Source organism: Sinohyriopsis cumingii, chromosome 7, assembly GCF_028554795.1.
Source record: "Sinohyriopsis cumingii isolate HCF-2022 chromosome 7, ASM2855479v2, whole genome shotgun sequence".
NCBI classification, from domain to species: Eukaryota; Metazoa; Mollusca; class Bivalvia; order Unionida; family Unionidae; genus Sinohyriopsis; species Sinohyriopsis cumingii.
The window spans coordinates 118,408,885-118,431,613 of record NC_142967.1 but is presented as its reverse complement, the minus strand read 5'-3'; the positions used below and the strand labels follow the sequence as shown (position 1 = coordinate 118,431,613).

The 22,729-nt window shown below is 33.8% G+C and overlaps 1 protein-coding gene across 1 annotated transcript in view; it reads left to right on the top strand.

Annotated features, from left to right (window-relative positions):
- Positions 1-1,035: 1,035 nt before the first annotated feature.
- The window catches only part of LOC149796008 (apolipoprotein(a)-like), a 176,572-nt gene continuing 154,878 nt past the window's right edge, over positions 1,036-22,729 (top strand). Inside the window, exons 1-10 of the mRNA XM_089963911.1 lie at positions 1,036-1,147; positions 2,132-2,188; positions 3,631-3,876; positions 7,510-7,731; positions 10,824-10,934; positions 11,577-11,624; positions 12,174-12,290; positions 18,707-18,789; positions 21,762-21,833; positions 22,523-22,661. Coding sequence (XP_089820037.1) covers positions 1,111-1,147; positions 2,132-2,188; positions 3,631-3,876; positions 7,510-7,731; positions 10,824-10,934; positions 11,577-11,624; positions 12,174-12,290; positions 18,707-18,789; positions 21,762-21,833; positions 22,523-22,661 — 1,132 coding nt within the window. The 5' untranslated portion in view covers positions 1,036-1,110. The remainder of the gene's footprint in view (positions 1,148-2,131; positions 2,189-3,630; positions 3,877-7,509; positions 7,732-10,823; positions 10,935-11,576; positions 11,625-12,173; positions 12,291-18,706; positions 18,790-21,761; positions 21,834-22,522; positions 22,662-22,729) is intronic.

Genomic DNA, 22,729 nt, shown 5'->3' with positions numbered 1-22,729 from the left:
GTGGTTACGGTTAAATTGTTTAATTACCTTTTGTTCCTTCATTATTTTGATGTTTCTGGCTCGAATCGTACTGTTGCTATAGCTGCAATGGCCGCCCTGTTACTGTTCATGATAACGATGGCTGCCAATTCAATGTTTGCATGCTGATTATTAAAAATATTTGTGAATGTTAACTATTAGCCTTGTGTTTCCAATTCATTTAATATTGCTAAAGGAAACATATAGGAATTAGCATGAATGAAGTGTACAGGAAATTATGAATCACTACATAACTTCTTTTTTGAACGTACATAAATGCTAGAGTTGTGAATAGTTCACTCCCCTAAAGTGCACTGTTTGTGGCCGTCAGTTTTATCTCCCATATAAAATGAAAACTTTGATGTGGTATAAATAAAATATATGTATAGTATGTAGGCTGTATCAATGATATATCACTCGTTGTATAAATTTTTCATTATTAGGAAACTCGGGCAAGCATCGTTTTCTTTTAATGAAAAATTTATACATCTCGTGGCATATCATTGATACACCGTACATACTATACATGTATTATATATATATGTGTGTGTGTGTGTGTGTGTGTAACAGATGGCTGGTTGTTTTGCATGCAAATATATAACTACGTTAAAGCTAAGATTGACTGGCTTATCGTCAAGTGGAATTACACGATGAACGTAGTATAAAGATATCATATTCGAATACAATTATATTAACCAGGCAGGTACATATATTTTTTGTACCGCTTTGCCTCAGCGATATTATCCGTGTGCAAATTGTACCTTAGAAGTAATACTCATTCATTAACAGTAGCTCTTATGTCGATTTGAAGAAGATCGCTTAAGTTGGTGCAACATTATTATTTTGTATTGAATGCCAATACATATTTTCCAAACCGTTTATCATTTTAAATGACATGAAACGTTTTTAAATTTTAGAAATAAACTCTTAGATACAAATATAGAACATACTGATAAATACAACAACAACAAAAAATGAAGGGTCATGTTCACTCGACCTCACGATAGCAATCCCTTCTTATCGTTCAAAACGTGGCAGTCCTATTCTGCTGTGATCTAGATCTAATCCACTGAAGCCATTTTACTTGGAGATATGGGAAAAGAGACTAGGCACAGTTTTAACCAGATATGTACGTATGCATCATGTATTTATGTATAAGTTTGGTACTTTAACATACAAAAACAAATTTAGGTCAAATATTGTCGAGGCAATTGTGATAAAGGGCTTAACCGTAGACATATCACCACTTGCTATCAAAGGGTGAACCTTTAATAAGATTTGAACCCGCACCCCTTCAGTAGCAAACCCAGCACGGTAACTACTGTGCCACCTTGGTGCGTGTATGTATGTATGTATGTATGTACGTACGTATGTATGTATGTATGTATGTATGTATGTATGTATGTATGTATGTATGTATGTATGTGTTTATGCGTCCTTAGTTGCATATATGTGCGACTGTATCCATGCATGTTGCTATCGACATATTTTTCCGAGTAGTGATTAAGTTAGAATTTGTCGCCTACATATACATTTAAGGATTTAATCACAGGGCAAACTTAATGATGTACATATCATGTGTTTTTATAAATTGTACCTTTAGTTATGGTTGTAAATGCGGATCTTGTTTGCACTCAAAAACCCATAAGTGATATTTGTTCAAGAGGGCATAAATAATGTGTTTTGTTTTACAGAAAGAGCAGCATTTTCGGGTCTATGACTACAGGGGTAATTGTGGGTAAAATATGACTGATATAAAATGATTGACAAATATTATAAATCCACCAATTTTTTAAACTCAGAATTACGTCATGAAAATGAAGATACAAATTTGAAAAAGAATAAAACCTAATACAGTATCATTAAAGTTTAACAGCCACGCAAACATTAAGTCTCTTAAGGAGTAAGAGCAAGTCTTTCTTATTTGTATAAGAATAACGAGTAAGTAATTCAATGTTTTATGAAATCCCAGGTACCGTGAAGATTGCAAACAATTGTCGCATATATGCAGCTATTGCATGCTGCCATACAAATCAAAAGACAAATTTATCATAATTAGGTCTTGCGTCAGAAAGTTGTGCATTCTGAATAATAAGTATTGTTTACTTTTCAGTCGCAAGATTCGCTCTGTGGTCATTGGCTGTGATTGGGCGAGTTGTAATATGCCAAGGTAAAGTGGTTAATCCAGCAGTTAAACAGTTTCATTGTTTTACTTTTTGTACACTCGAAGTTTTAAATCATCATGGATACGTATTGATCCATTTTAAGAACCACATACACACATACCTGTTATTTATACCTTGGAGACAAAAGAAAACGAAACCAAGAGCAATACACACTTAAATAAAAGTTACAAGTACACACACATTTCCTGGATAAGGTATTGACATAAAAGTCGAGACTGTTCATATTAAATATGGTATAATGCTCTTTCAATGAGCAGTATGTACATTTTGTACATTGTCTTGTTAAAAGATGTAGATTTTTCATATATACTGTTATTGATTAAAGTGTCCAGGAAATCAAACATATCTCACTATTATATCAAATATTGATTTTATATTAGCTTCATGATAACGCATTCAGCAGAGTAAAAACCTGATTATCAGGCGTGGTTGTTTTAAGACTGCTTCACTTTATAGATTACGTATGAAGCAACCCACTGTTTGGTTTTTTTTTTTTTTTTGTTTTTTTTTTATTATCTGTCTACACTAGAGTAACTCTTATAAATCAAGATGTATTTATGCTTTAATTGTACTAATTTCGTAGATTCTGACTCGTCTCGTGGAATCTACACATAACTTTTCAAGTCAATGATGCAGCCACAATGACAGAACGATGACAGCGGGTACCATCTTGATTGCAAAATACTGCGAAAAAATAAACCAACTATTTAAAAAAAAAGATAAATTCTGTATCAGTGTCGTCACTAATAATTGATTTTAATATACTACACATTCCTCTTAAAATTTGATTTTAAAACACTTACAATTTAATTATTTGCTACGTCTTACAAAACTTGTTGGTTTTGCTTCTTGTGTTACTTAGTTTGAGACCATACAGCCGTAGCAACTGTCAGTTTAGAAGACTGCGTTCGTATACAGTATGCACTTAAGAGACTTTAGTCTTTAACATGGTAACCAGATATGATAATTATGCATTCAGGAAATATAACATAATATTTGAAGTTAGTAAATCGATATCTCACTCTAAAACTAAAAGAAAAATATTCAAACTCTAGATTTTTGACATAAACATGATATTTAGATATCTATCCATATCACGTGACTGACCCAGCCAATATAATTCATTTGAAAGGCAAGGCTCAAAATCAAACAGGGACAACATGTACCACGGGTTTGTCAAAAAAGGTGTAAATCGCATTGGAATTAACAGGAGGGGGGAGGAATTATATGTTATCATAACTATAAATACAGTTTTAGGAGAAACATCCAAATATTCAAGGAAATATTGCTTGCTTCTAGGAATAACAGATTAACAGTCAATCTATTGGTCTTCTTTTGAAAGAACGTCACCTCTTTTCGCATTACTTCTCTTTCAATATGAACAATGGCAAATGATTTTATATTCTATATACTTAATATATTTCAGATTGCTTTTTCAAAAGTTCCCTGTACATCGGTCATATTAACAAAACTATTGATAATGTGACGTGTGGCCGTTGGGATGCACATCTTTCACACAGTGACCCATTAGTCTTAAAACTGCCGGATGCATCTCTGTCCGATGCCGCCAATTACTGCAGAGACCCAGACGAAAAGGGACATCCCTGGTGTTATGTCTACAGAGATCCCCTCCACAAGACATGGGAATTCTGTGATGTTCTCTTTTGTCGAGGTTGAATTATTAATATTATTAGCAATAATATTAGTAGTATTAGTAGTTGTAGTAGCATATGTAGTGTTAGTAGTAATAACAGTACTAGTGGCATGTAAACTTGATCCAATTCCAATATCCAGTATTGCCTTCACTAACTGATCTTATTAATACCTCTCTCTCATAAGGGGAATTCCCATCATTTTTCAAAACTGCCATTGTAAAGAATCTACTGAAGAAACCAACACTAGACCATAACGATTTAAAGAACTACCGCTCAGTTTTTAATCTCCCATTCATATAAAAAAATTTTAAAAAAGAAAGTTGTTCTATCCCAGCTTGTATCTCATCTGCATTCAACCAGTCATTTTAGCAATGTACGATCTGCATATCGCCCTTGCCACAGTACTGAACGTACTCTTCTAAAATGAGTTAATGACGTTCTCTCTGCTATGGAGAGCGGAAAGATTACAGTCCTCACCCTCCTTGATTTGTCTGCAGCATTTGACACAATAGACCATGATATATTACTTCACCGTCTCCAGCATGTATTTGGCATTCATGATACAGCTTTACTGTGGTTCAAGTCCTACTTGGTCGACAGGACACAAATTGTATCTGCAAATGGAATACATTCCAGCCCAGTTGATCTGTGTTGTGGTGTGCCACAGGGGTCTGTTCTTGGACCTGTTGTCTTCATTCTGTACACTCATTCGCTCTCAAATGAAATAGATCATCATCCAGTGTCTCACCAATTGTACGCTGATGACACCCAAATATACAAATCTAGCCACCTAACTGAAGTTGATGCTACCATCTAAAGTGTATGAGATGTATTTCTAATGTGAAATCATGGATGACTTGTAACAAGCTGCAGATGAATGATGATAAAACTGAGGCCATTATGATCACAACAGAAAGACTTTCTCATTCACATACTTTACCTCAAACAATAAATATCAGCAACAACAACATTAAATTCACACAATCAATACGAAACCTATGTGTTACTCTGGACAGTACTCTCACATTGCACCAACATGTCATGAACATATGCAAGGCTGCATATTTTGAGCTGAGACGCATCATCTCCATTCTCAAATATCTTTCAGTTTATGCTACTAAAACACATGTGTGTTTATTAGCACTTTCAAGACTGGACTATTGTAACTCAATTATGTCTGGTACATCTCAATATTGGCTCCAGAAACTTCAAAAAGTTCAAAACACAGCTGCTCGGATTATACTTAGAGTACCACCATCAGAGCACACATGCCAACTGCTCTGTACCCTAAACTGGCTATCCATTAGATCCAGAATCAAACACAAAATTTTTTCTCTGTGCTTCGTTTCACTGTCGGACTCTAGTCCAACATACCTATCCGACCTCACGCATGTGGACACACCAGCAAGATACTTACGCTCCTCTTCTGACAATCGTATACTCATTATTCCCACTATGAAAACAAAGTCATATGGACAGCGTTCTTTTGCATACCAGTGCCCAGCAACGTGGAATGAATTGCCCACTGAACTTAGACACAACGACACAGTAATCACATTCAAGAGTGCTCTCAAAACTCACTTATTTCGACTGCAAGAACAAACTCTAAGACCTAATAATGTTTCCTACCTTAAATATTCGCAACATTTTTTTATGTTGTCTAATTTCATGGTGTTTGTTTTTGTAATCATATCATTATATGTTTTTTTTATCTTATAGGTATTGTCTAATGTTGTAAAGCGCTTAGAGCTTCTAAAGATTAGGCGCTATACAAAGTCATTATTATTATCATTATTATTATTATTATTATTATTTGTTGTTGTAGTAGTAGTAGCAGTAGTATCAGCAGCAGCAGCAATATTGCACTCCTGCAAAGGTATTTACAGATGCTTAAACAGGATTTTTGCAGAGTCAGAGTCGCTACCGCTATTGGATGCAATACAGCTTCATCAGCACTTTTGCTAAATAGAGGAATACCGTTTTCTGCAGTAGAGCAGGCATTCATATCACGAAATAGACTGGACACGGAATACGAAATATATAATCGCAAGTTCAAAATCTAATCGGAGGTGTGCAAATGAGCTTGTGTTTACAGGCGTATACAAAAGGGATATCGAGTATTAAAATACTACTAATTGTAAATTCTCTAAAATACATGGTGCTATTTCACCATATTAAAAACATCCACTTCGTATTATCACACATCCTACTTTAAAACCCAGGGATTGCTCTTTCCGAGTTCTGTATTGTAAATTAGTAACATTCTTTCTCTCCATGTCTGTCGCACACAAATACACACACACTCGCGCGCGCGCACGCATACATCCGTATCTCTCTCTCTCTCTCTCTCTCTCTCTCTCTCTCTCTCTCTCTCTCTCTCTCTCTCTCTCTTCATCATCATCATTATTTTCAACAATATGACAAATAAACTTGTTGGCACGACAAATTGGGATTGAAAATCATACAGTTTCGATTCGTATGGGTACTGCCATACAAATTCCCTCCAACTCTCAGTCTTATCATATATTTTGTCAATTCTGAACACACAAACGTACTGTTGTTATCTACATGTTTTGTCCTGTGGATGATTCTGTTTTCTAAGCTGCAATTTCCCGGTTAAAGACACGTCTAGGTTTAAATAATATAAATGAATCTATCTCTAAAACTTGGTCAATACAAATCAATTTTATTTCCAGTCAAGTATTTTTATTTCATCTTTTAAATTGGATCTGCAATCGGTGAAATTCCTAATGGTCAATTTCAGCAGTTTTGGCCAGAACTGGTGTAAAAATCGTATTGCAGAATTTCATTTCTTATTTTTAATATCATTATATATAAGCATAATATCATCAATAATCTCATGTCATACATGTTATTTAAAAGGCATACCGATTGTACAATGTACTTTATTGCTTTTGCGAATTGGTGCAATTCTGGAAACTGTCAATACATATATGTACAGGCGTCTGTGCAGATGTTCAAAGTAAATTGGAGGATGAATGTAAGGCAAGGGTAATAATAATAATAATAATAATAATAATAATGTTTTAATATTTTCTCAAGGCAGAACTAAAATGCTATATCCAAACATGCCAACACTTTATTAATTTCATATTTGCACCAAAAAAATAGTCTTTATCGTTCGTCATGGACAATAAATAATTAGCAAATGGAAGATAACTTTCTTGAATGATCTTGATGTTCACAAAATCGAAATCATAACCTGGATTACACTATAAAAATTCCAAAACCTAAACACAAATAAACATATTTACTACTTCTATTAATAATAATACTGATTTTAAACCCATACATGTAGAGAATAACTTAGCTATGTATTAGTTGTTTACAATGAATAAAACAAAAAGTAACTTTGGGTCAAGCAGAAATTAACTAAGTTTTAGACAAAGTCAAGACCAACATACAATGTTACATTACATTATCATGTAATGAAATAAAATAAAAATAAACAAACAAACGAACAAAGCAAATTAAATATACATAACAACCCCATTAATAATATGTTACAATGTCTATGTTTCTAGTATAGTCTTTACATTGCAACCATTTTGGCTCCATATTAATGCTTACTGTGTCGGTTATTGCTTCAAAATACAAACATTTCCTGTAGTATTAATCTTTATCCCCAGAATGCTATTTTGCTAACAGAAGCCATGATTACAACGGATACGTCACAACCTCAATGAATGGCAAATGTCTTGCGTGGACCGGGACTTCGTTTCCAGATAGCTCCTTTCCGGAGGGAAGCGTAGCAAGAGCGAAAAACTACTGTAGGGACCCTGACAACAGAGGATATCCCCACTGTCTTACGGGACATGGTTTCCTTCCTTGTCTGATTCCAAAATGCAACGGTAAGTATTTTTCGCAAGAAAAAGAAAAGAATCATATTGTTCACATCCGGGTTGTTTCACTGTTCAAGTGTTGTAAGAAAGTTTAGTTTTGAAAAATGTGTGAAATGTGTCATTCAGCGACGCCATACAATATTATGATAGTTATGTTCATCAAAAAAGCTATACTGTGCATCTTCTCGGTGCTTCATTAGCCTTATTATAATTTCATTGCATTTTACCACATGTAACCAGGACAACATGTAACCAGGACAACATGTAACCAGGACAACCATTCTCTGAGTAAACTGATTATAACTGTTTGTATATCTGTTTCCAGCAATACCATTTAAAAATCGTATGTTTTAGATTATATAGTATTGTTCATACTGAAGAAAGAACATGTACGCATTTATGTTTCCATGAATGATTTATATAATGGAATCTAAAGATGGACATTTCTAGATTTGAAATGTAGATGGTTGTTTTTCCTCTGTTGCGTGATATCCAAAGTTACTGCAAAGTTGTCATTCCAATACTCCAAACATAATCTATTTATCCTGTTTTAAAGCATCATAGTTATTAGATCACATCCTAAACAAAACAAACATTTGATATGAATACAATTATCAAATTTCACAGCCTGAACAAAACAAACATTTAATATACATACAATTATAAAATGTCACAGCCTGTACGAAACAAACATTTGATATCAATACAATTATCAAATGTCACATCCTGTACAAAACAAATTTTTGAAATGAATAAAATTATCAAACGTCACAGCCTGTACAAAACAAACATTTGATATGAATACAATTATCAAACTTCACAGCCTGTACAAAACAAAAATTTGATATCAGTACAATTATCAAATGTCACAGCCTGTACAAAACAAACATTTGATATGAATACAAGTATCTGCCTGTGCAGTGATGTGATAGTATTTGTAACGCAGTTTTAAACATTTTTCAGTCATATCGCTACAATGTCTGCAATGTGGCAGTTTATAGCGATGACTAGCACTGGGGCAATGCCGCAGACATGTAGCATGATGTCCCACGCAGTCACATTATCCTGACACCAGGCCGACCAGTCCTAACACTCACCTCTTGATGCTGAGCGCCAAGCGAGGCAGTTGTTAGTATCATTTTTGTAAGTATTTGGTATGACTCGGCCTGGGATCGAACCAACGAGCTCTCGTATCTGAGGTGGACGCTCTAACCACTAGGCCACCGGAGTGGTGTGACACAGCCTGTAGAAAACAAAGATTTGATCTGAACTTTTACAAGTAATAAATACTGTTTAATATTGGAAATAATGGAACAAACTACACTATAGTGATTTCAGCCGTTGCCAGAGATAGATCCTTTTAGGCTGTTTTAATTGTTCAGGAATGTCTAAGCGGTCCCCTTTGCAAGTGACAATACATACCATCTAGTTTTACAGAGTATAGTATGGTCATATGTGTTCCCATAATTACTTCGTGTACTGAGATTCTGAAGAATTTTGCATGCATTTCATTTTCTGTCAATGATGCCCGTTTACCTCTGATGTCACCAAACTTTAAATAAATGTTGTGCTCGAATGCAACGATAACTTCATATGTCTACCATACTGCAAAGCTATTGCTATGGTAACATGCATCTATCCCTATGTACGTTATTCGAAGACTGTTTAACGATCCTTTGTCTGTAGGACCGTCTCACACTTCCAGAAATCTCATACTAATTTATACATTTTATTCACTTGCAATCATTTTTATTAATTATCTTACCGGATATATATATATATATATATATATATATATATATATATATATATATATATATATATATATATATATATATATAATAATAATAATAATAATAACTTAGATTTTTCATCTATGTGGTCATTTTCTTGTGTGTACCACAGCTTGTAGATCATAAAATAAGCACCTTCCCTGTTCCACTTTCGCCTTAATACATTCTTTTTCTTTCTTAATACATTTAGAAACACATACGTATAAGTTTTCACTGAATAGTTGATATCTTTGTGCAATGTTAAAATTCTACAATTTTAAGCATCCATTTTGCTCATTTTTGGTTTGGTATGTAAACTAATAAATACACGTTTAGTGCCTTTCTCCATTTTAAATATGTTCAATAAATTTACAATCCTTGTTTTGTAATAATTATATATATGGTCAAATATAAATATGGTCAAGAATTAGCCGTGCCTTTCCAAGGTATGCCCGCTAATCATAATTGATGTTTCGGACTCTCCAATTTACAAATTCCTTATATGATATTCCTCCTCAGATATAATTACATTACACTGAACAATTCATATATAGGCCTATTTAGATTTGAATATATGTTTCACTAATTTGCATAGTTATTTGGGAGGTTATATATCTCATTGTATACTTCATTGCTAAATATATGTTGTGGATGATCGCTCCGCCTTGGATGCGGGAGGTTGCAGGTTGAAACCCAGGCCGATTCAGACAATAGACATAAAAATGGTAATACCAGCTTCCTCGCTGGGGGCTCAGAATTAAGAAGCTAATGTTAGGACTGGTCCACCTGGTGCCAGGATAATGTAACTGGGTGGAACATCATGATTCATGCCTGCGGCATGATGCCCCAGGACTAGACATTAATATAAAGTACCACACTGCATACATCGTAGCGATATGACTGACAAACATTTAAGCCACGTTACAAATTCAAATCACACGCAGATGGTGTGAATGACATTCGTTTTAAATATTTTAAAGATTATGTCGATTAGTCAAACCCATGTCTTTAGCAGACGACACTGTATCTAGTGGTTTAAGTGATCTAGTAGTCTTTACGAATTTGACAAACTGCATTACTGATTTTGAATTTTGATGCTTCACATCGTATCCATATACGGGATATCAAACCTAAAAACAAACGATAGTCGTTGTCGTTTTATTTACTACTATACATACTAGCGTTAGTCAATATTACATTGTCTTGACCAAAATAAAACTGCGTAACTTGTTGTTGCCGAGTTCCACCTTTGCTCTAAGGATAGGGAATAAACCGCAAACAAACGAAGAAAGAATTCCAAATAAATGAATAAAGTAAAATATTTTTCAGATTCTGTCTGCGCAGACGATCCCAGTACGTTATGTGAGAGCTTGAAATTCGTCATTTGTGGGGTGAAGGATATGGCTCGGAAACTTTGCCCCAAGACATGCGGCATGTGTGGTAGGAGTTCGACTATAGCAATGTTTTAGGTTAATAAATCTGATGATGCAAGTGAAATGTCTTTAACATATTGACAATGAAATATAAAATTGAGAATGGCAATCTATATAAATTCTCGAGTTGATTTGTCCTTGGTATCTAATCATGGTTTCGTATGAAAGGCGTCTTAATTGCTAGGATTTCTCAAATGAAGAGCAACGCAATATACACGTTTTTCCAATGTTCAGCTCTAATTAATTTTATTGGAAAGATGCGTTAACAAATAAGGAAATAAAGTATCAATACCACTAATAGTATATGTAAAATACCAGTCATAATAAATGGATAGTGCTAATATCACAGAAGGTCAATCTCAAATAAAATATTTTGGAAATTAAATCTACTTCCTAGAGTTCAGTTATCAGCAGAAAAACAAAAATATAATCCGAATACGAAATTTCTTATATACGTTTTCTTTTTCAAATCATTAATAAGGCGTTTAACTAGCGCTTACATAAACAAGCACAAACACACGTGCACACGCACGCATACATATCTGTATATATATATATATATATATATATATATATATATATATATATATATATATATATATATATATATATATACATATATATATATATATATTATTTTCTTTCAAAGGTTTCAATTTGATGTCACCTGTTCATATCAAGCCGCCTGTGCACAATGGTAACCGTAACTGTAACTTGTATTGAACTTTTGTTTTCCCTCTAGATAAGTATTCCTTGCAATAAATTGTGTTTTCTTGATGCACAATTTTTTCTAACCTGATATTAAGACTCACCTACAACATCAGGTCAAGATGAGTACTTTAGTATTGACCAGTGGATATATTATAAAAACCACCCACAATAATATTATATGATATGGTTGACTTTTAGTTACAATCTAGTCTTAGTTAAGATTTCCTATAGGTTACTCATAGTATGCACTTTATCTCCCCGAGCAGCGTAGACAATCATTGTTATGGAGAGGAATACAATGTTATGCAATATGCATCTTATGTTTCATGATCAACATTAAAATAAAAGAATTAAATGAAATTATTCTACCGACAGTCAAAACTTTAAGCAGCGAAATTATTGAAAACTAACATTTATAGCTGTCTCATGTCAGACCAGTCTAAGCTATGTGCCCCTCTTTTATCTTTTGTATCAGAAAGAAAAGCATGCAATTAAAAATTTTATTAATTTTTCCTTGGTGGTATTTTATTTTCAGCTACTCACGCTGTTTGCGAGGATAACCCCATGGCTAAATGTGATACGCTGAAGCAATTCATCTGTGGAAACGCACAAGGAGTTCAACTCTGTCCTAAGACTTGTAATTTGTGCCCAGGTTTGTACTTGAAACCTCTGTATTAGCATCGGTCGGGAGTGCAAGGAAGTACTGAAAAACTAAGCGATAATCATGGGGCGTTAAAGGGAAAACATTCAAAAAGTACGTTAGACTGGGTCAAGAACGTTTATATTCGATTGTATTGTTACTAATACGTCTACGGTCGTGTGAACCATAAGTCGCGCACATTTTCGTTCATCTCATGTATGGATTTACAACTATAAAGGGAAATAACATACATTTTTTGTAAGTATCTTTTATTTTGATCTTGTCTATATGACATTTCATCAAAATTATAATTTAGCGTGATGTAAAATTTAACTAAGTTAAATCAGAATTGACAGCCATGTTTCAATTGTCTTTTACGTGTTTGAAGGAAGATATTTGTTAGGGACAAATAGGTATTATGTACAAATTGAAATATGATACCACAGCGTATGCATAAGATATATACGATGTTACATACTTACCACCAATATGTTATATTTCTGTAACCTTTATTCCTGCCAGTGGTTTCCCACGCTTTGTTTATAAATGACGACATTGTCGCGTCTCTGTTTACTTTTGCAGTACAACTTCCCGAATGCAGGCGCTTTCACTGTTACATCATAACGCGCGACAGATACAGATTTCAACGGCATCACCCCAAATGGGTGACTGCGTCTAAAATGTATACGTGCGTTATCACTGAATTTGCCATTAAGCATTTCTTGAGTAATTTATACAATAATCTTCAATGTTACTTTGACGGACAAAAAGCTGCATGAAGTGACTAAACGCCATTTAAAGGTATATGTAATCAAATTCTCCAAAATGGCATATATCGCTGCGCACAAAAAATGTCTCAGACCACGTACGTGACCTATGTGAGTTGTACTATAACCTGTGTCTATTTGTCATTACCCTATCTGTTTATTTTGTAAAATCTATTCAATACATTGTTTAGATCTGTAATTCAGTCTAACATTATTGATTATTATAATTGAATAGCCTGATTTGACACAATTTGCCAATACTGAAAACAAAATATGTGTACGCTGTTCAAATAGTCAAAGCAGTACGATGAATTTGGCCGACTAACGAAAAGAATATCTTTATGAGCTTGTTAAACTTTGAAAGGTACAGTTGAAACCGATCTAGAAATGTGCTCTCTGTTATGCGAACTAATTTTGATGCAAAGACTATTATATTATCGAAACACTAACAATGTTTGGCTGCACCATTTGTATAAAAAGCTTTTTTAAAGATGTGTTAAAGCTTGAACTGTTAATATGAGCTGGAAACGTTTGATTATTGGAGCGTTTGAAATCGTATATGATGTATATTATCAGTCATCAAGGTCACGTCTCTTTTAGTCTTGATTGACTGCGAAACTTACAGGTATGTATGCAGGTGTATAAAACTGAATATGTTGCACGAATATTAGATTTGTATTCGTGAACGGTCTATGAATATAAGTTCATTTTTATTGTACGACATACATAGGACGATATCGTTAAATGACACTACTGAAAGTCTAATAATGTCCTCCAAACATGATTTTCATCAAAATTTAAATGTATTGGCCATCTTTGAAATCAACACGTACAGAGTACCTTGAAATAGTGTAATAATAATATTTTAACCGTATTAATATGACGTCATTTGATGGATGATCGTGTCTTCTTGGTAGGAGGTCTTTGAGAGATTAGACCCAAAATGATGTGATTATAGTTTTTGGCTCTTAGTGAATATCTTTTTTTTAAATAAATATATTTTCACACTTTGAGGATTTCCTAAGAAGAATGTCGTATATGAAAATGCTAGGTAACGAAACGTATATTGCTCGAGTTAATAAATAACGATTTAAGAAGTGCTGTACATCGGCACTTCAGACTTTCTTTTTCTGAATAAAGCTACGAGTTCAAAATTGTACCATACTTAAACAACTCAGCAGCATTAAACTTAATCGATGCATCTGATACATTTTTCGGACCTGTTTCGTTCAAACATGCTGTCCATCTAATTTTCCATGTCAAACTCATTATAAATACCTCAACATAACCCTTAAAAGCCAATTATTAACCTGTATGAAAGGAAGGCACGAAACGATAACCTAACAAGAATTGTTAATTACGGCTTGAGTATTTTAATGTGGACCGGGTTAATATTTCGATTGTTAATACAGCCGTATATGTTTGACAAAACAGAAAATATGACTGAAACTGCAAACCAGGGTTTCATAGATAGATAGATAGATAGATAGATAGGTAGATAGACAGATAGATAAATAGATATACGCATGGATGCATTGATGAATGCATGCATGCATGCATGGGCTGACGGACGGACGGACAGATATACAGATAGATAGACAGACAAACAGATAGACAGACAGACAGATAGACAGATAGATAGATATATAGATAGATAGATAGGTAGATAGATAGATAGACAGATAGATAGACACATAGATAGATAGATAGTTAGATATAATTCAGGAAACAACATATATCGCTTGGCTTAAATAGAGAACATTTCTAATTGCATATAAACAAATAAGGACATATGATTGATTATTGATCTATATAACTCTTTAACTTGATATATTCTATTAAACAACATTTGCAATTTATGCGTATATGACAGTTCTGAATCCAACCTTAGTACCTGGAAATACAACAACCGATGGAACAGGTAAAAATTGATCCATTAACAGTGTACACGATAAATTATAGTAATGTCTTATAATTTACATTATAGCAACATATTTGCATGTTTATAACGTTAGGTTGCATCTATCGTCTAGACACTTGACAATTACTAAGAAGGAGCTAATCCGGCAACTCTTTGGAAGTTTGAATACATTGTATCTCATTTAGTGTACGGTTCAGTATCTTATTTAGACGTAAGTTTGTATATTCTCTCAACTGTTATGGATATTTATTCCTTTTTTACTCCTGGTTCATGATTTTATTTAACTTTTGTAATTTTTATTCATGGCATTGTACTGATTAGCTTTAGATTTTGCCTACGCGTCTTTGGTCTATGTTGATGATATTTAAAGAACACAAGTTTGCGTAGAATCTATAAATAGATGCTAAAGTATGTCTTGACTGCTTTACTAATAATATAATTTTTTGCAAACTTATTTAAAAGATTTGTCTTTTTCCCAGTGGTTAGGTAGATCAGTCGATATATTACCCGAAATAAGTTAATTCTTATTAGATGAATTAAATCACTTGTAGCGGTATTTTTAAATATTAGAATGTGTAGCAAAATCTGTCACTTGAGGGTATAATGCAAACGTTGGTCGCAATAGAAAATGTACTTAATGAGATAACTAAGCAATATTGTAGATTTCTCTCACGAAGTCATTTATAATTCTTATAACTAAATAAATCATTTGTTAAGTTTTACAAAACTTGTTGGCTTTGCATCCTTCTTTTTTACTTACTTTATTACCATTGAATCCTAACAGAAACTGAAAGAAGGGTCTCGACCAAGATGCAAATGCCAGAAGTATTTCAGAGAAAATGGAATTGTTTTGAAATTGAAATTTATTTTATTTCAGACATTTCCTTATCCTTGATCATTTGATTGTACGTACTAAAACCATCAAGCTTTCACAATGTCATCTAAAGTGGAAAATGATATTTTTAATTATACAGGACTGACTAGATTCTTTGAAAAGGACGGATGACGATGCTTTTGGCTTGATTACTAAGTCTCCATCTGGCTCTAACTTGAAAATATGGAATGGAAATTAAAACGCACAAATCAAATTGGTTTAAGAAAGCTTGAGCTTAAAAGAGAGAAATTATTAAAGAAAGCCAACACATTGAAATGAAAATGCAGATTGAATAAAGAAGAAAGAGAGAGACGAATTCAAAAACAGTAAAGGGTAAAGAAACATTCAAACTCAAATTGAAAACGATGAAAGAGAGAAGAAACATCGGAAAATACAAGTGCATGTATAAATGCATATATAAGAGAGATACAAATGAAATTACAAATGCAAAAAAAGAAGAAACAGAGATTGAAATTCCATTAAAATCATTTAGAACTGGCAAGGATAAATAACCCCACTCATCACAGTTCTGATTTTGATGATACAAAAAATATTAAATTAGTACCACAATTTAAAGAAGATGTAGATCAATACCTCAGACAATTTGAAAAAGAAAATGACCCATAATTTAAAATGGCGAAGAGAGCACTGGACTTTGTAACTACATAATGTACATATTTTTAAAGCTGCTGACGTTTATACTGCACTGTTTGTAGAAGCGATTGCTGTTTAGGAAGGATTGTATTCTGAAGTGTTAGGTGTTAAAACCGATTCATATTGACAGAAGTTATGAATAGGAAGAAATAAGAGTAGCCAAAGCCATGTCGAGTTCGTTAGAGAAATTGAAAAACTTTTTGACTGGTGATGTACTTCAAAGCGGACCGATAAAGATTATGACAAAACGTACACAACTCATATTAGTTGTTGATGAGTTCAAAAACTGTGTCCATAATGATGTCAAACATTACCTTTATGATCATAAGATAGATACAATATAAAACGGTGCTCGTACGGCTGATGAACATTCCTTGGTTTGCAAACTTTCAGTTGTCAATAAGTTTTCCTCTCAGCAGACAGATAATAAGAAACTAAATCAGTCTCAAGCAAGTACTTACAAATATCAATCTGGCACAACGAATAAGAATCGAACGGCTCATACGGCTGATCAGACGTCATTATTTCCTCCTACGTGCACTTTATTGCAAGAATAAAGAGCATGTTATTTACGATTGCCTTAAGTTGAAAAAACAAGCAACATAATAAAGTCAGAGATGATCCATATGCTCTTGTTTCTCACAGATCAAGGTCATGGTTTTCTATTGGAATAATGGTAGACTGTGTAGGTCTTTTACCTAAGACCAAGTCTGGTAACGAAAACTTGTTGAACATAATGTGTGCGTCAACATGGCTTCCAAAGAGAATCCATTGAAGGAAAATTAAGGCTAAAATTATATAGCCAAAGCCTTAATAAATGTCTTTACAATTGCTGGCCTTCCCAAATCCACTCAATCTGATTGTGATTTGCGAAATAGCAAGAAATAAGTTACAATCTTGCCAATTACAAATGAAATTAAGCTATGACAAAGCTGCAATGGAAAGAACTTTTCAAGCCGGTGATCACTTTCCGAACCTCTTGCCCATATCTTAAAGTCTTCCAATTCTTGGTAAACATGGCACCAATGCAGTTCGAAAGAAAGTAAGTGAGGAGAGGAAAATAATCAGCTCTACGACATCAATATGATAAAGGGGTGTGTTGCTCGAGGTAGCTCTGTAAATCATTCAGGAAATTTTCCAGATGGTGACTTTAGTTCAACCCGTTTCCAAAATTATTAAATATTAAAAAATAAGGAAAAACAACTTTCACATATACATTCGTGAATGAGCTAAAGCGGTTAATATGTGAATATGAGCACTAGCTCCCAGATTTTCCCACTCGAACAAACACCATATACCATGACGTTGAAATTGCAGATTCTAAGCCTGCAAAGCAGCACCCTCACAGGATGAATCCTCCCAAAAAAAACTGTTTGAAAAAGGAAATCGATTATTTGTTGGAGAATCTCCTGATTGAACCAAGCAAACTTAACCTGAGTTTGCCGTACATTATTGGACCGAAAACATATATAACCTTTCGTATGTACGCTGAGTACAGAATAGTGAGGAGTGTCAACAAAGCAGACTCATTTCTAATACCAAGAATTCATGATCGATTAAAATAATTGGAATTTCAAAATATGTTATTAATTTTGGCCTGTTAAAATAGTTCTGGCAGCGCTCAATTATCAATATGGCATAAAGAAATTCGGTCTTCGAAACGCCATATGGACTCTACCAATACAATTGATGCCGTTCAGTATAACAAACTTATTCCTCTACATGCCAGCGCTTAATGAAGATGATAATGTCTGGTGTGATGTGATGTGATTTGGATTTTTAACTTAGCTTAAACAATTTTTCAGTCATATCGCTACGATATCTGCAGTGTGGCAGTTTATAGTGATGTCGAGCACTGGGGCATCATGCCGCAGACATGTAGCACGAAGTCCCATCCAGTCACATTATCATGACACCAGGCCGACCAGTCCTAATACTAACCTCTTAATGCCGACCGCCATGCGAGGCAGTTGTTAGTAATATTTTTGTAAGTAGTTGGTATGACTCGACCGGGGATCGAACCAACGACCTCCCGCATCCGAGGCGGACGCTCTAACCACTAGGCCACATAAGCGGTTATGTAATTTGCTTAATTGTAATGTTTAATATATCTGCTAGCGTGCCATTTTAAATACAAAACGTTTTAAATTGTATGCGAGCATAACATTGATTTTTTTTAGAACCAAACCGTACTTTATTGTCTATTTTCCAGACACCGGACTATTATGCTACAGTTGTACTAATGTACGTCATCCAAGGGACTGTAACCGCATTGCGAGATGTGGACCGACAGAAGTAAGGCAACATTTTTGCATGTTTGCGTCGTTTTCTTCATCTTCCTTAAATTCTTTTTAAAAATCAAGAATAACAATTGATGCTACAGCATTTGAGCACTAAGTAAAAAAAGCAATATAGCAACACTACTTTTTTCACACCTTATAAGTATCTGTATTAAGACTATTGTTAGCCATCTCAACTCCTACTCTGGAAGTAATGGTTTTTGAACTAGCGTTGGTGCTGTTACTGCTAATAATAGTTGACCACTGTTACAAGTGTTAGTGCTGTTGCAACATGCATTTGAATGGTTGATGGTATTCACTAGCTTTATGTTGGATGCACATCTTAACATAAATAAAACTGTCCTAACTCAGTACTGTATTAATTATTCCATTTACTGCTGATTGTTTTCTGTTAGAATGTTTAATGTAATATTAAAATCATTTTCAACTACTGCATCTGCGACATTTACAAATATTGAACTTGATGTTTGAAAACGTCATTATTTTTGTTAAGCTGAAACAAACAATTGATTCAAACCAAATATGCAAATGCGCAATTGAATGTGAAGTGGCGACCAGATAGCATATAATTGTCTCAAGGCACAATCCAAATAAATATAATTTCACACTTTAATATCTATCAAACCAGATCAGACGTTTTGGTCCTCTTGTCTTTGATGTTGTTGCCTTTTTAGCGACGGATTATTTTGTCCTCTACACGTACAGTTTGCAGTTGGCTTAATAATGTTCCTCGATTAGATTCTCTATGTTCGGATAACAAACGTCGAGAAAAAGAAACGTAAAAGGGTTGTATTTAAAAAATTGAATGGTCATTCATAAACAAAAATCTCTTTAGCGACGAACTATATATCAATCTTGAAAATTCAAATCATTTGGGACATTTTGCTAAAGGATGCTTGAAATTGTGATGGGCTTATATATATGCAATGTATTCTAACATCAAGGAATGCAAACTACTTAACAAACGGAACAAATACATCTTTACAACGCTTAAAATTATACAAAAATAGAGTGACTTTCTTTGTTATAAATTTAACAAGATCACACTCTTATCAACTGAGAAAGAAGAGAGACTATGACAAACTATTACAAACGGCTTTCAAAGAAATCAGATTTTGTTTTACATGGGGTACGTGAGTATTGTCAGGCTGTTACGAGTACAGGTGTTAAACTAGGTAATAAAAGGAAGAGAGACCAACCAGTTTAGTAATTTCTTAAAACAATCAATTTCTCCAGTTAAAAATAAAACTTTTAAAGAGATAATTGAAGCATTTCCAAAGAAGCCCCAGATATTTTTACATATTGTATCGCAAATTCAAAAGTAAACACTGTCTGTAATGTATTCCAACAGCTTTGAATTTCATGATAAACTAATAGCCTTGAATGTTCTGATGTACTCTTATATTTCTTGGTCTACCAATATAACGGAATGTTTTGATATAGTAATGAGTCAAATCCGACTGTCTTCGAATAAATCCACAAAAGACCTCAAATAATTTTTTGATATATCCAAGTTATTCTTAGTAATTCCAATTAAATATTTTTAATGCAATCATAATTTACGAATTATCTCTGAGCAAAGCAATAAATACTAATAACAACAAAATTCCACAGACTAAACTAACGATAGTAATGAATTATTTGTGCATGAAATATTTCCTATATTTACAATCCCAACTTGACATACGACACAATATAATGTTCTGTATTCCCCTGGAAAATGCCGCCAACACGTTTACAAGGACAGGACTTGAACTCAAAGTAAATTAAACATTTCGTTTAATACTTCCAGTCAGGAGTTCAGCATTTTCGTTCACAACTCTCAATCACGGGCACAGCAGAGTAAAGTCGATCTCAAGTGACATAGATCATCATGCAGTGTCTCATCAATTGAACGATGATGACACCCAAATATACCAATCTAGCCACCTAACTGAAGTTGATGCTACCATCTAATGTGTATGAGGTGCATTTCTGATATGAATTCATGGATGACATGTAACAAGCTGCAGATGAATGATATTAAAAATGAAGCCATTATGATCACAACACAAAGACTTTTTCATTCACATCCTTTACCTCAAACAATAAATATAAGTAACACCAACATTAATTTCATACATTCTAAACGAAACCTAGGTGTTACTCTGGACAGTACTCTCACACTGCACCAACATGCCATGAACATATGCAAGGCTGCATATCTTGAGCTGAGACGCATCAGCTCCATTCGCAAATATCTTTCAGTTGATGCCACTAAAACACTTGTGTGTTCATTAGTACTTTCAAGCCTGAAGTATTGTAACTCAATTATGTCTGGTTCATCTCAATAACTACTCCAGAAACTTCAAAAAGTTCAAAACACAGCTGCTGGGATCATACTTAGAGTACCACGATCAGAGGACACCTCCGCGCTGCTTTGTACCCTACACTGACTATCCATTCTATCCAGAATCAAACACAAAATTTGTTCTATGTGCTACGTTTCACTGTCGGACTCTAGTCCAACATACCTATCCGACCTCACCCATGTGAATACACCAGCAAGATACTTACGCTCCTCGTCTGACAATCGTATACTCATTATTCCCACTATGAAAACAAAGTCATTTGGACTACGTTCTTTTGCATACCAGGGCTCAGCAACGTGGAATGAATTTCGACACAAAGACACAGTGATCACATTCAAGAGTGCTCTCAAAACTCACTCATTTCGACTGCAAGAACAAACTTAAAGACCTAATAATGTTTCCTACCTTAAATATCCTAAGCATGTTTTTTTCTCTTTTCTAATTTCATGTTGATTGTGTTTGTAATCATATCATCATATATGTTTTATATGTGATAGGAGTTGTCTAATGTTGTAAATCGTTTAGAGCTTCTAATGATTAGGCGCTATACAAAGTCCTCATTATTATTATTAGTAGTAGTAGTAGGAGTAGTAGTAGTAGTATTATATATTTTCAGTCATGTTCCGTCGAATCATTTGTAACTCCTTCTGGAAGCATAGTGTATAATATGGGATGCAGTTCGCAACTCGTAAGGCTTCACTCTCGTTCTCTCATCACCTTCCTTAATAACATATAAAATAAGGTAATTACAATCCTATACACGTAACACTGTACAATGTATATTCATTCTAAAAGTTATTAATTGTAAATAATACAGAGACTAAATGGATATATACATACTTTATTTTACTCTGTTTTATACTTATGGCTATGGTATTATATAGCCTGCGAACACTTCGGTGATAATGTCTACATCAGTTGGAGATTATGGCTTGAAGAGCTGTAATGACAAATCAGAATTATTAGTTTATTGCATTGTATTGTTTACATGCTAAGTCACTACTATGACAAATGAACCAAATATAATCGATTTACCATAAAAGCAATTCTGAATACATTAATCCCTTTATACAAGCATCAATCAATATATTGATTAACAAACACACGTACAAATACATGTACTCACATTTTGGAGAGATGAATGGTTCTTATAATAATGCGCGGACAAAGAAAATTTCTTTCTTCACGTAACAAGCACAGATGAAATGAATGATAGATTTATAGGCACACACGCACGTGCACACACAAACAAACACACACACACACATAAACACACACACACGCATATGTATATATATATATATATATATATATATATATATATATATATATATATATATATATATATATATATATATATATATATTCTTTTTAAAGAAATGCCACAATTCAGTTTCTCTTGTGGGACGCAGGCAGTCCATGTTAACTGCAGTTAAGAAAAGAGGCGACGTGCGAATCTGTATAGAATGTTGCAATAATAATTCTTTCTGCAATCGGGAACTGTGCGATGCAAAAGGTAATAAGAAACATTTTACACAGGTGATATAATGACATATTTGTATTTATAAGGAAAAGTAAGTGTTC